The sequence below is a fragment of the Myotis daubentonii genome, chromosome 2 (genome assembly GCF_963259705.1).
Source record: "Myotis daubentonii chromosome 2, mMyoDau2.1, whole genome shotgun sequence".
Lineage (NCBI taxonomy): Eukaryota > Metazoa > Chordata > Mammalia > Chiroptera > Vespertilionidae > Myotis > Myotis daubentonii.
The window spans coordinates 54,470,369-54,483,624 of record NC_081841.1 but is presented as its reverse complement, the minus strand read 5'-3'; the positions used below and the strand labels follow the sequence as shown (position 1 = coordinate 54,483,624).

General features: G+C 48.7%; 1 protein-coding gene across 1 annotated transcript; it reads left to right on the top strand.

The window, feature by feature from the left end:
* Positions 1–6,420: 6,420 nt before the first annotated feature.
* On the top strand, positions 6,421–9,111 carry GPR84 (G protein-coupled receptor 84). Its single transcript, XM_059683134.1, has 2 exons — positions 6,421–7,175; positions 7,682–9,111. The coding sequence occupies exon 2, from the start codon at positions 7,690–7,692 to the stop codon at positions 8,896–8,898; it is 1,209 nt and encodes a 402-aa protein (XP_059539117.1). The 5' UTR covers positions 6,421–7,175; positions 7,682–7,689; the 3' UTR covers positions 8,899–9,111.
* Positions 9,112–13,256: the final 4,145 nt, after the last annotated feature.

Below are 13,256 nucleotides of genomic sequence, written 5' to 3'. Positions count from 1 at the left end.
AGGACTTAAAAAAAGTCCATGGGAGGGGTGGGTACAGGGTGGAGGGGGTCAATAGGAAAAAAATGGGAGACATCTGTAATACTTTCAACAATAAAGATAAGGCTTTAAAAAGAAAAAAAAAGGCCAGACTAGCCCTAGCTGGTTTGGCTCAGTGGATAGAGTGTTGGCCTGCGGACTGAAGGTCCTAGCTGGTTTGGCTCAGTGGATAGAGTGTTGGCCTGCAGACTGAAGGTCCTGGGTTCGATTCCAGTCACAGAGCACATGCCTGGGTTGTGGGCTGGATCCTCAGTGTGCGGCGTAAGGGGGCAGCCAATCAATGATTTTCTGTCATCATTGATATTTCCATCTCTCTCTCTCCCCCTTCCTTTCTGAAATCAACAAAAAGATTTTTTAATTTTTTTTTAAAAAGCCAGACCAGAACTCAGAATGGCCATGGGTCCTCCTGAGTGTCATCTTTGCTCATTTCTCTCTTTACCCCCTTTTCGGCCTTAGAGAAGAAAAGGAGGGCGGGTGATGGCTCTGAAAGAGGAAGGAAGGGAATAGGGGCTTCCTGGATTTGTCAACTGTGAAGTCAGGTTGGAGCTTACTGTGGGTTCATGGAACCCAAGAATGACTTTTGGGCTTGCTTGTTTGTGTTAGGTCTTTCTAGCTAAAAATAATCTATATAATAAAAGCCCAAGCAACCATCTTGGCAGAATGGCCAGAACAACAGGTCGCTATGATGCGCACTGACCACCAGGGGGCAGATGCTCAATGCAGGAGCTTCCCCCTGGTGGTCAGTGTACTCCCACAGGGGGAGCACGGCTCAGCCAGAAGCCAGGCTTACGGCTGGAGAGCGCAGCAGCGGTGGCAGGCAGCACTAAGGAGCAGCAAACCGAGTGGTAAAGAGCCTTCTGCTAAGGATCAGTGAACTGAGCATAAAGAGCGAGGGATCCCGGATTGTGAGAGGGATGTCCGCCAAGGGGTCCCAGACTGCGAGAGGGCGCAGGCCGGGCTGAGGGACCCCCGCCTCTGCCACAGTGCACAAATTTCATGCACCAGGCCTCTAGTAATAATAATAATAATAATAATAATAATAGTAATAGTAATAATAATAATTACAGGCAGAGACTGTATATGCAGAAGTCTTGCCCTGTATATCCAGAAAGGCAGGGTCAGGGTCACATGTGGGGAGAGATAGGGGTGCTGGAAGAAATTGGGGTTAGAGAAGCTGGGATACTAGCATTGTCCACAACCACCTCAAACCTAGTCTAAAACTGACTTCATGATTTAATTCTTCCCTAAACCTGTCACGCTCCCCACATTCCCTACCTTATTAAGAGCACCACCACCCACCTGGAAAACTGGGATTCATCCTAGTCTTCCTTCTTTCCAACCCTTCATCAAAGGAGTCACTAAATAAGTCCTGTTTGACTTCTTAACAACCTGCAGGTCCTGATCACTGTTCTCTATCCCCACACCCACTGCCCTAACCAGGACTGGCCACATACTTTGTGGGGTCCAGTGCAAAATAAAAAAAGCAGGACCCCGTGTTCAAAAAAGATCTCAAGACAGTGACTGCAGAACATTAAACCAAGCACTGGACGTTGGCCCAGTGCAATGAACAGGTAGCATGCTCATGAAGTTGACTCTGGCCCTAGCTCAGGCCCTGTCGTGCCTGTCTCTTGTCTGAACTGTAGTGCCTCTACTGCTCTCTCTCATTTCTGATCTGCAAGCTTTCACTTCTTCTTTTTTTTTTTTTGGCTTTTAAAATAACATTTATTTATTTATTTTTAAATATATTTTATTGCCGAAACCGGTTTGGCTCAGTGGATAGAGCGTCGGCCTGCGGACTGAAGGGTCCCAGGTTCTATTCCAGTCAAGGGCATGTACCTGGGTTGCGGGCACATCCCCAGTAGGAGATGTGCAGAAGGCGGCTGATGGATGTTTCTCTCTCATCGCTGTTTCTAACTCTCTATCTCTCTTCTTTCCTCTCTGTAAAAAATCAATAAAATATAAAATATATATTTTATACTGGGGATGTGCCTGCAACAGAGGTACATGCCATTGCCCAGGATCGAACCTGGAACCTTTCAGTCTGCAGGCCGACACTCTATCCACTGAGCCAAACCGGTTACGGCTAACATTTATTTTTTTAAAGTTAACATGTGCATATATAGGAAACTGAAAAACACAAACATAGAACTAAGCCATCCATAATCACAAGCAGTTTATTTTTTTTTAATTAAATCTTTATTGTTCAGATTATTACATTTGTTCCTCTTTTTCCCCCCCATAACTCCCCTCCTCCCAGTTCCCGAATCACAAGCAGTTTAGTCTGATGTGTCCAAGTCCTGTGTATCTACACAACTTTCATTTTTATGTAATTAAGATGGTACAGTTATGTATCATGCTTTCTCACACATCATGAATATTTATCATTTCAAAGTCCCAAAGCTATGAGTATTTTGATAACCAAGAATACCCAACATCAACTCAATCTGGAAGAAAATGTAATCCTGCCTTACTTGGTGACAAAAATTTCATAAAGGACAAAAATAGCAACAAACCTCTAGATAAAAGATATTCACAAAGTTACAATTAATATAATGCGTTCCCTTCATGTTCCATTAAAAATGAGACCCAAAGCAAGAGTACACAAAGTATAATGCTTCTAAGAGAATCATGATTTATACTTTAAAATATGAGCAAGGTGGCAAGTTTTGACGGAAGCACTTAACAACATATTCCCATAGCCGTCTAAAGAGATGCACGCACATCAGTGGTTATCCCCACAATGGGAACACGAACACATCCACACACACCCCTCGGTGTGAACAAGTCTGATGTCCATTTCTGAGATGGTTCAGCAGCTCCATGTCCAAGACGCCTCTTTTGTAACAATGACAACAAAAAGATATTTACAAATTGGCTAATTCACTAGCTCTACTTTTTATCAGACATTGTCACCTCAGGACATCTAAAAGGCTCCAATGTTGCAAAATAAAAGAACCTTGTCCACAATGAACACAGGAACTTTACAAAAAATGCATATAGACCTATAGTTATAACCTAAAACTTTCTTCTAGGTATGGAGATATTAGCAAAGAGCCCTTCCCTTCACCCTTCCTCTTCTCCCTCCTCCACCACGTCAGTGACTAAATACAGAACACCTGGCTCCAAGAGGCGGCTTAACAAAGGCACTCCAGACGACAGTCCTTCCTAAAAACTAACAAGAGGGCTTTTATAAAGGGATTATTTTACTACCTCTACTTTTTATATACTTCGGGCTTTATCCTTGAATGCACAGCAATATTAACTAATATGCACATATGTAACAATGGTTAGATAATTTTAATTTCTCTAAAGACTCATGGGCACAGAACCCTTTTTTCTGTACTTCCTTCCCTCCCCCTTCCCTTGTGAACAGTCAGCATAATCTCCAAGACATCAAATTTAACAATTCCATTCCTCAAATACCACCATTCCTATAAATTAACAGAAAAAATACTTAAAGGGTGTTACTTTAACTCTTTTAATGTATGTTGTGCACTTTAAAACATCTAGAAAGACTAGCCATCTCAAATAAGGATTTGTTTGATTAAACTGCACATAGAGGCTATAATCTGAAAGTGTCTTCTGAATAGGAAGGAACTTTCTGGCCTAAAACCCTTCCCCTTCTCATCTCTATCAACACAGTGGACAGCACAATAAGCATCTGTAATGCTTAGAGAGGATTTTAACAATTTTACTTCTCATGTTTTCAGAACAGTTCTTCTTAGGAATCTAACACAAACTGGACAGCATGTATTTGTTTACTAACTACTTCTGTCATACACTGGCAACCTCTGTAACATCTAGAAAGGCTAGATGATGTAAATTAGAACAGTTTGTCCTTCACATACAATATATGCACAGCTAAGTAAAACACAATGCACAGGCACAGGGAAGATGGTTAATCTTGCCTAACTATGAACATACTGGTATAAAGCCCTTTGCACTTTCTTCTCCTTCCTCCCTGAACCAGTACAAATATAATAATGTGTACTGCTCAGAGAGGTGGTTTGATCATCCCATTTCCAAAACATAGTATTTGAAATGAATTTTAACAAAAGGATATATACAAAATGTGTCATTTTACTACCTCTACTTTTAACATACTTTGTGCACTTCTAAACATCTAGAAAGACTAGATGTTTCAAATAAGGACTTAAGTTTGTCCACTATATACACAGTAGTGTTGAATAAACTACACACATGTAACAATGGTTATATCTGAAAGTGTCTTCCTTATGGGAACATTCTAGTCTGGAACCCTTCATTTCCTCCTGACCACCATCAACTCAAGGGGTTGAGTAGGCACATGTGTCACTTACAGGTAGATTTCACAATTTGATTTCCAAAGTCCTTTTCAGAAGACAGCCTTTCTTTTTAAAAAAATATATATTTTATTGATTTTTTTACAGAGAGGAAGGGAGAGGGATAGAGAGTTAGAAACATCGATGAGAGAGAGACATCGATCAGCTGCCTCCTACACACTCCCTACTGGGGATGTGCCCGCAACCAAGGTATATGCCCTTGACTGGAATTGAACCTGGGACCCTTGAGTCTGCAGGCTGACGCTCAATCTACTGAGCCAAACCGGTTAGGGCAGAAGACAGCCTTTCTATGAATTTTAACACAAAGTGTACAAAATGTGTTCGTTTACTAACTCTACTTTTGTCATACACTGGCAACCTCTTTAACATCTAGAAAGACTAGATGTTGTAAATTAGGACTCATTTGTCCATTATATACAGTATATACACAGCTAAGTAAAACTAAATGCATGAACATAAAGGACAATGGTTAATCTGCCTCCTTTTGAAACACACTGGCATCCAGCTCTTTGCCCTTCCTTCTCCCTTGAACCAGTGCACAAATGTATACTGTCAAAGAGGTGGTTTGGCCATTTCCCAAAATAAGAGTATTTGATATGAATTTTAACAAGGTATTTATTAAAATGTCTTTTTTTTTTTACTACCTCTACTTTTATCAGGCACTTCAGAGCATATAGAAAGATAGGTATTTCAAAAAAATACTTGGCATTGTCAACTATTACACAGTAGTGAGAAATAAGCTGCACACATAAAACAATGGTTATAATATGAAAATGTCTTCTAAATATGACCAGTCTGGCATAGAACCTTCTTTTCTTCCTCCCCAAGGTCTTCTCTCCGGGTCCTCTAACCCACGGGGCGAACGTGGCTGTGTCCCTTCGGGTGTCGCGCGCCGTTTCTAGAGGTGGTCTGACGATTCCATCTCAGAGTCATTTCCAGAAGACATTTCTTTTGATACATTTTTTTAAATGGGCGTTTGCAAGAGGTGTGATTTTCTAACTCTACTTTATCACACGTTGGCAGCCTCTTTACATCTAGAAGGGCCTAGATGTAGCGAAGTTCTCTTGGAAGGTGAGGGGGGAAGTTGAGAGCAGCTTTTTCGTATCATACACACGGGCGCCTATAAAGGGCCAGTAAATCTTCGCAAAGGGCGGCGGGCCCTTCCTAGTAGCCGGATGTGGCATGTTCTTCTGCCATGTCTCTTCCGAAATCAAGGTTTACAGTAGAACGAAGACCAACCGCCCGAAGGCCCGCTCACCGCTCCACCCGCCACGGATGGGGCTCCGCTCACCTTCGGCGGTGAAGGCCTTTGTCCATCGGGGTCCAGACAGGTGAGGTCTCCTCCCGCTGGGACGGAGGAGTCACCCCAGGTGCCCATCCGCGCCGCTTCCAGCCCTGAGGGTGGGCGAGCTGTGTCCACGCAGACCCGCCTCTGGGCCTCCCGCTGCGCATTCCAGCGGCAGCCATTCCTCTCGCCCGCCACGCCCCTGGCCCAAGGCAGCGCGGCCTCGGGGGGCTGGTCTCGTCCAGGGGCTTGTGGCGGTGGCTTGGCGGGGCTCCGCTTAGGCCCGGAGGGTCAGGCTGGAGATCCTGCGGTGCACAGGATGCCCCTGGGGGAGGCCACCGCCCTCAGGTCGCGGAGATGGAGGTGGGGGTGGAGAGAGAGATTCGCTGCCGCTTCCGAGCTTGGGCCTGGGCAGTGGGCACCCGCAGGGAGGGCTCCGGGTCTGCAGGACAGAGCCTGCTGCTCGTCCGGGGCCCCCCAGTTCACCCGCCGGCCGGGCAGGAGGGCCTGGAGGGGCCCGGAGGAGGACTAAGAGGGTTGGGAATCTTGAGCGCTTCTCACTGCACTCTCTGCCGGAACTCAAGCTTTCACTTCTTCCTCGCAGCTCTCCTAGTGCCAGTCTCCGCAGCACCTTTGGGTGGTACCCAGCTGCTGCCCTGACTGGTGTGGCTCAGTTGGTTGAGCATCATCCCAGGCACTGAGAGGTTGCCGGTTGGATTCCCAGAGGGGCGAGTGGAGGACAGTTGATTGATGTTTCTCTCCTTCTCCCTTTCTCTCTAAATTCAAGAAAAACATTAAAAACAACAACCAAAAGAAAAAAAAACAACGCCCAGCTCCTCAGCAGGATGCACAAGGCCTTTCTTAATCTCAGCCTTGCTCACCTCTCCAGGATCTTCTCTGTTGCTTCTTACCTCACACTTTTTGTTCACCTCCACTAAAGCCTCTGTGACTCTGCACCCTGTGCCCTTTGTCTCAAATGTCCTACATGTGCTAGGATATCACATGGGATTCTGACTTGAACCATCACCAAGTCCTGGAGAGAGGGAAGGTAGTACTCCCCCAAAACAAAGTCAAGGCCTCTGGGGTACCCAGAATTGCTCCGGAACTTGGTCTTGTCTGGTGGCCCCGTGAGAAGTGGCCCACATGTCCTGGTACTCTGTCTCCATGCCTCAACAATTCTTGGCAATGATCTTACGGGTGTTCTGCTAGGCAAAGAGAGGAAGGAAACATAGCGTGGGCCTCAGAAAAGAGAAAGGAAGGAATTGATATGGCTTTGGGGTAAGTAGCAGGGGAATTTCAACAGAGAGGCCCAGATTTCACTAGCCAAAGCAGAACAAGTAGAACCAGCGACGAGGAAGGAAGTGGCTCAGGTTGGGTAAGTGAGGAGTTTCTTACTCTTTCAGCCTAGTATAAAGAGACCTGAGCAGGGTTCCTCCTGTGTGAAGCCTGACTGCCCACCAGAAGGGACTGCCCTTTGAGTGAGTTTGATTTCTTCTCCCATTGGAGAGAGAATTGAAGGCTGGGAGACTCAGGTGAGTAATTTTGTGGTGGGTGTACTTTTCTTTCTCTGTCTCTGCATCTCAGAGGTGGTAAAAACAGAAACACACACACACACACACACACACACACACACAACACTGAGGCCAGCATGTGTGTGTAGCAAAGCACAGCAGAGAGGATTATGACAGTATCCTAGGTACAGACAGGGGACTCCTGGGTGGTCTTAGAGGACAGGGGAGGAATTAAAAATGTGGGAGGGCACTGGGGTTACTACGAGAATGTGGATAGATACTGAATAAGGCCTGCAGTTTGAAGTGTGCAGAGATTAAGGTATTTAGATAAGAATTTGGGAGAATCATTGAGAATGGGACAGGACTAAGAGGGTTGGGAATCTTGAGATGAAGCGGCCGGGGAATGGCTCAGGAGGCGGGTGAGCTCCCAGAGCAGTTCAGGGGTTTAGGGGAGCAGAGTAGTTCAAGCGATCCAAATTCAAAGTCAAGCTCTGACTCCCTCTTCCTCTTCTACTCACTCCCTTCAGCCTCCATCATGTGGAACACCTCTGATGCCAACTTTTCCTGCTACCACGAGTCTGTGGTGGGCTATCGTTATGTGGCAGTTATCTGGGGGGTGGTGGTGGCTGTGACAGGCACCGTGGGCAACGTGCTCACCCTGCTGGCCTTGGCCATCCAGCCCAAGCTCCGTACCCACTTCAACCTGCTCATCGCCAACCTCACGGTAGCCGATCTGCTCTACTGCACCCTTCTCCAGCCCTTCTCCGTGGACACCTACCTCCACCTGCACTGGAGAACTGGCGCCACTTTCTGCAGGGTGTTTGGGTTCCTCCTCTTTACGTCCAACTCTGTCTCCATCCTCACCCTCTGCCTCATCGCCCTGGGACGCTACCTCCTCATTGCCCACCCTAACCTCTTTCCCCAAGTGTTCAGTGCCAAGGGGATAGTGCTGGCTCTGGTGGGCACCTGGGTGATAGGTGTGGCCAGCTTTGCCCCGCTCTGGAATGTCTATATCTTGGTGCCCGTAGTCTGCACCTGCAGCTTTGACCGCATCCGAGGCCGACCCTACACCACCATCCTCTTGGGCATCTACTTTGTGCTTGGGCTCAGCAGTGTCGGCGTCTTCTATTGCCTCATCCACCGCCAGGTGAAGCGAGCAGCACAGGCGCTGGTTCAGTACAAGCTGCACCAGACAGATGTCCGCTCCCACTATGTGGCTGGGACAGATGAAGCCGTGCCGGGTCATTTCCAGGAGCTGGACAGCGGGGTGGCATCAGGAAGGCCCAGTGAGGGGATTTCATCTGAGCCAGCCAGTGCTGTCACCACCCAGACCTTGGAAGGAGACTCGTCAGAAGTGGGGGACCAGAGCAGCAGCGAGGTAGCTCAGCAGATGGCAGGGAAAAGCCCTCCGGAGGCACCTGCCAAGACCAGGCCAACTAAAGGAGCCCACAAAGCTCAGGACTCTCCATCAGAGTCTGGGAAGGTGACTCGGATGTGTTTTGCTGTGTTCATCTGCTTTACCGTGAGCTACATCCCTTTCTTGCTGCTCAACATCCTGGATGCCAAGGTCCGGGCTCCCCGGGTCGTCCACATGCTTGCTGCCAACTTCACCTGGCTCAATGCTTGCATCAACCCTGTGCTCTATGCAGCCATGAACCGCCAGTTCCGCCAAGCGTATGTCTCCCTCCTACAACGAGGACCCCAGAGTTTCCGCAGGCTCCGGAGTTTCCGTAAGCTCCCTTAGAACTGTGTTCAGCACCAGAATCTGAGACTGTTTCATCCAGAACTAGAATGGCCAGCTGGTATGGAGTAGATGAGAGTAAAACCTGTGGGCATTTTCACGGACAACCTCCCCTTGACCCCCAAACCAGACATCTCTATCCCTTGCTCAGTGTTGCAGCCCCAGGCTGCCCAAGGTGCATTATTAATTATTAATAAATGAATTCCATCCTTTTAATGTTCAGGTGTGGTCTTTGGAGAAGAAGGAAATAAGCCAGTGTTGGTTTGCAGCTGGAACTTAATAGTGGAGGGTTTGGGGCGGGGGGGCAGGTCAGAGCAGGAGCAGGAAGCAGTGGGCCTTGGTCCGGACATCGCCTTCAGCTGAGGAGTTTCCAGGTAAAAAAAACACATGTGAGTTTGGTTTAAGAGGATTAGCCTGCCTTTTTTTTTTAACTTCTCAGAAATGGCTCCTATCCCTAACTACTGCTGCCAGGATCCCCCTCATCCCTGCAAACAGATGTTTTTCAGTTTAAAAAAATATTTTTTTAAATTCAGCTTTTTTAAAAAATATATATTTTATTGATTTTTTACAGAGAGGAAGGGAGAGAGATAGAGAGTTAGAAACATCGATGAGATGAGAGAGAAACATCAATCAGCCGCCTCCCGCACATCTCCCACTGGGGATGTGCCCGCACCCCAGGCACACGCCCCCGACCGGAATCGAACCCGGGACCTCTATCCACTGAGCCAAACCGGTCCCGGCCTTAAATTCAGCTTTGATAACCACTTCAAGTAAGGCTAGCCCCCTGACTCTTGACTTATCCAAAGAGAATGGTCCTGGGAGAGGACTCTCACTCTGTGGAAATAAAACTGAGCTTAGCACAGTGGTTCTCAACCTTGGCTGCACATTAGAATCACCTGGGGATCTTTTTAAAATCCTGATTTCTGGGCCTCATCCTCCAGAAATTCTGTTTCTTTGTTATGGGGTGGGGCCACAACATTAGTAACAACGAAACAGAATTTCTGGAGGATGAGGCCCAGAGATCAGGATTTTAAAAAGATTCCCAGGTGATTCTAATGTGCAGCCAAGGTTGAGAACCACTGGCTTAGCAGAAGCAATGACAGATAGTTCTAGTTACCCTAGCAGGGCCACACTGGTTGGAGCTAATTCACCTGACCCCGAACTTCCCCCAGACTTGCTCTGGTCTGCCTGGGTTATGAAAGCAGGACAGAGACTCTAGTTAAGAGGGCTCAGGGGCCAGGCTGAGGGGAAATCATACCATTCCCTTCCTCCAGACTGCCCAGCTTCCTGTCAACCTTTTGCAGGCTCACTCTCAAATGTTAAGCACCTGTCACCACCAGGTGACGCTGGTTCTCTGCGTTTTCTTTCTGGTTTCCCTGTGGAGGACACACGGTGTCAGAGGGACCGGGAGTCCAGAGATACCCGCTCCCCTCTCAGCCCGCAGGGGTGGAGACCCAGGTATCTGCATCCCTCGCTCTTCCTTAAACTTAGGGAGAAAAGTAAAGAATTAATTATACATGTATTATTCATGAGATGTTTACTGTGCACAGTGCTTGGTTAGGGTGGTGGATCAGGGTGGGCACTGGGGATGGAAGGTGAGTCATGCTGACAGCCACACTGCCCCCCAGTCCATGGACTGAGAGAACAAAGTCAAGTCCAGAGAGACTCAGAGAGTGGGGTGGACAAATCTAGACTCTCACATTTAACACTCCAAGGGCCCAGGAATGCTGCCTCCTGATCTGGAACATGTGCTTCTGAAGTATCCTCTTCCACAAAAATCACAGCAGCCTAAACGGAATCAAGTTCAGGCGTTCAAGCTACTGAGGCAGGGGCCCAGGCAGGTGGAGTGAACAATAACAAGGACCAAAAACAACACGTGCCCAGGAGCGTAGGGACCAGGTTCCAGTCCAGGTTCTCTGATAATTAGCTCTGTGAACCCGGGCAGGACCCATTCTGGGCCTCAGGCTTTATTATCTGTACAAAAATGAGGGAGGAGTGCCCTCTTTTATGTGCCCCGGGACTGTCCTAAATCCTGTAAATGTATTTTGTGTAATCCCCACAAAATTGACCATAAGGTATCTATTATAATATCTTTTTTACAAATGAAAAATAGACAATTTGGGTTAAGCAATTTGTCCAAAGTCAAAAGGCTATTAAGTGGTATGACCATGAGTTGAGGGCAGAGAGTCTGACCTCAGTCAGTACCAGCCCAGGTGTCGAACAGCAGCCTTTCTAAAACTAGAATCACCTTAGCCAGTTTGGCTCAGTGGATAGAACGTCAGCCCTCAGACTGAAGGGTCCCAGGTTCCATTCAGGTCAAGGGCATGCACTTCAGTTGCAGGCTTGATCCTTGGCCCTGGTTGGGGGTGTGGGAGAGGCAACCAATCACTGTGTCTCTTTCACATCAATGTTTCTCTCTGTCTCTCCCCCTCCTTTCCACTCTCTCTAAAAAATCAATGGAAAAATATCCTCAGATGAGGATTAAAAAACAACAGTCCTAGCTGGTTTGGCTCAGTGGATAGAGCGTCCGCCTGCGGACTGAAGGACTGAAGGGTCCCAGGTTCGATTCCAGTCGAGGGTATGTATGTACCTTGTGTTTGCGGGCACATCCCCAGTGGGGGGTGTGCAGGAGGCAGCTGATCGATGTTTCTCTCTCATCCATGTTTCTAACTCTCTACCCCTCTCCCTTCCTCTCTGTAAAAAAATCAATAAAATATATTTAAAAAATAAAAACAACAAAACTAAAATCAAGTGACCAATTGATCCCTAAATGTCCTTCCTGCTCAGACCTTCTAAGATTCTGAAAGTTGACAGTTCTCTGAAGGTTTGTAAAGTGTTCCGTTTTCATATTCCATGAAAGCAATTTAAAAGAGTTAGTAGACATGAACAGCAATGGGGATTGAGGTTAGACCTCAGGAGGGACTTCCCAATTATCAGTCGCTGGAAAATGACTCAAAGGGACACAGAAAGGCACCCTGGAGCCTGAGACCGAGAGGACAGATCCCCTCGTCCCTCACCCTCCACAGTTCACACATCCACCCCCTCCCTAATCTCCATTAGGGCTGAGGGGAAAGAGGCAGAAGATGCCCTCTCAGGCTCTCTCTCTCTCCTGCGGGTGCACACTGTGCGCGAGTCCAGCCTTAAGTCCCTCAGGATGCGGAGCCCACGCGTGTCTGGGGGAGTATGTGCACTGGGGGGCCTCCTGAGTGTGCGTCAGTGTCCGTCTCCGCCCGAGCCCGCGCTCAGTCCCGGACTTTCTGACGCTGTCTCTCAAGGCTTCTCTTTGTCTCCCTCCATCTGTCCGTCTGTCCTGCGGCTGTCTTCACCTCTTAGTACCTGTGTTATCGCCTTCTTGCGCATAGGCTCCTCTCTCCCCCCCTCCCGCTCCCCGCCCTCCCCGCACTCAGCTCCCCCGCCCCCGCGCCCGCCCCCGCCCCCGCCGCTCTCGCTCGCCCGCACACTCTCTCTCCGTCGCTGTCTCCTTCAGGCAGATTTATGGTCAACCCAGGGCCTTTCATTGGCCGAGCGCTGACAGGACTTGATTTAACGCCACCTCTCATTGGCTGAGCTTGACAGGCCGATTTACGAGTCGCTCTACCATTGGCCAAACTGCCTCGGCCCTGATTTACGGCTCAGTGACTGCGGGGAAGGGGGGCGCGCCGGGGAGTGAGATGCCCCTCCCCTCGCCCCCGCTTCCGCCCGCGCTCCCCCTTTTCTCCTTTCTCTCCCTCCCTCCAGGCCCCGCGCTCCCTCTACCTGCGCCTCAAGCCCCCTCCCCCTTCCCTTTCACCCGGCGGGAGGGGAACTTGGGGGTCGGAGGGGGTAGACGCGGGCGGAGGAGTCTGAGGGGGGGAGTGGGGGGAGAGGAGAGACGATTGAAGAGGGGGAGAGGATACTGCGCTGAAGCGCTGAGGGGAAACTGAGGAGGCCAAAGGGGTGATTTAAAAAAAAAAAAGGAAGGCTGAGGAGCACAGACTGAGGGAGGGAAAACGGAGGTGAGGTGAGGTGAGGGGAGGAAGGCGGTTGGAAAGGAAGGGCACTGAAGGCGGCAAATGGCCGAAGCGGGGACTGAGAGGGACTTTTCAAGCAGCACTGCCCAGATTGAATAAGACGGAAAATGTGCTCTTCAGACAATGAAGGGGCGAGGATGAGAGGAGCAGGGACGTAGAGACAAGCTCAGTAGAGAGGCGAGAGAGGAGCAGGACAGGACTAGGAGGCAATCGCCAAGAGAGGGAGGGAGGATGAGCACTGATGGAGAAGACGGCGCCAAGGGTTTTATTTGTGGGGGGGGGGGTAGTGAGAAAAGCCTCCCCCCAGAGTGACTACTGAGGGAGACACCATCCCTCCCCTCGGAGCCCCGG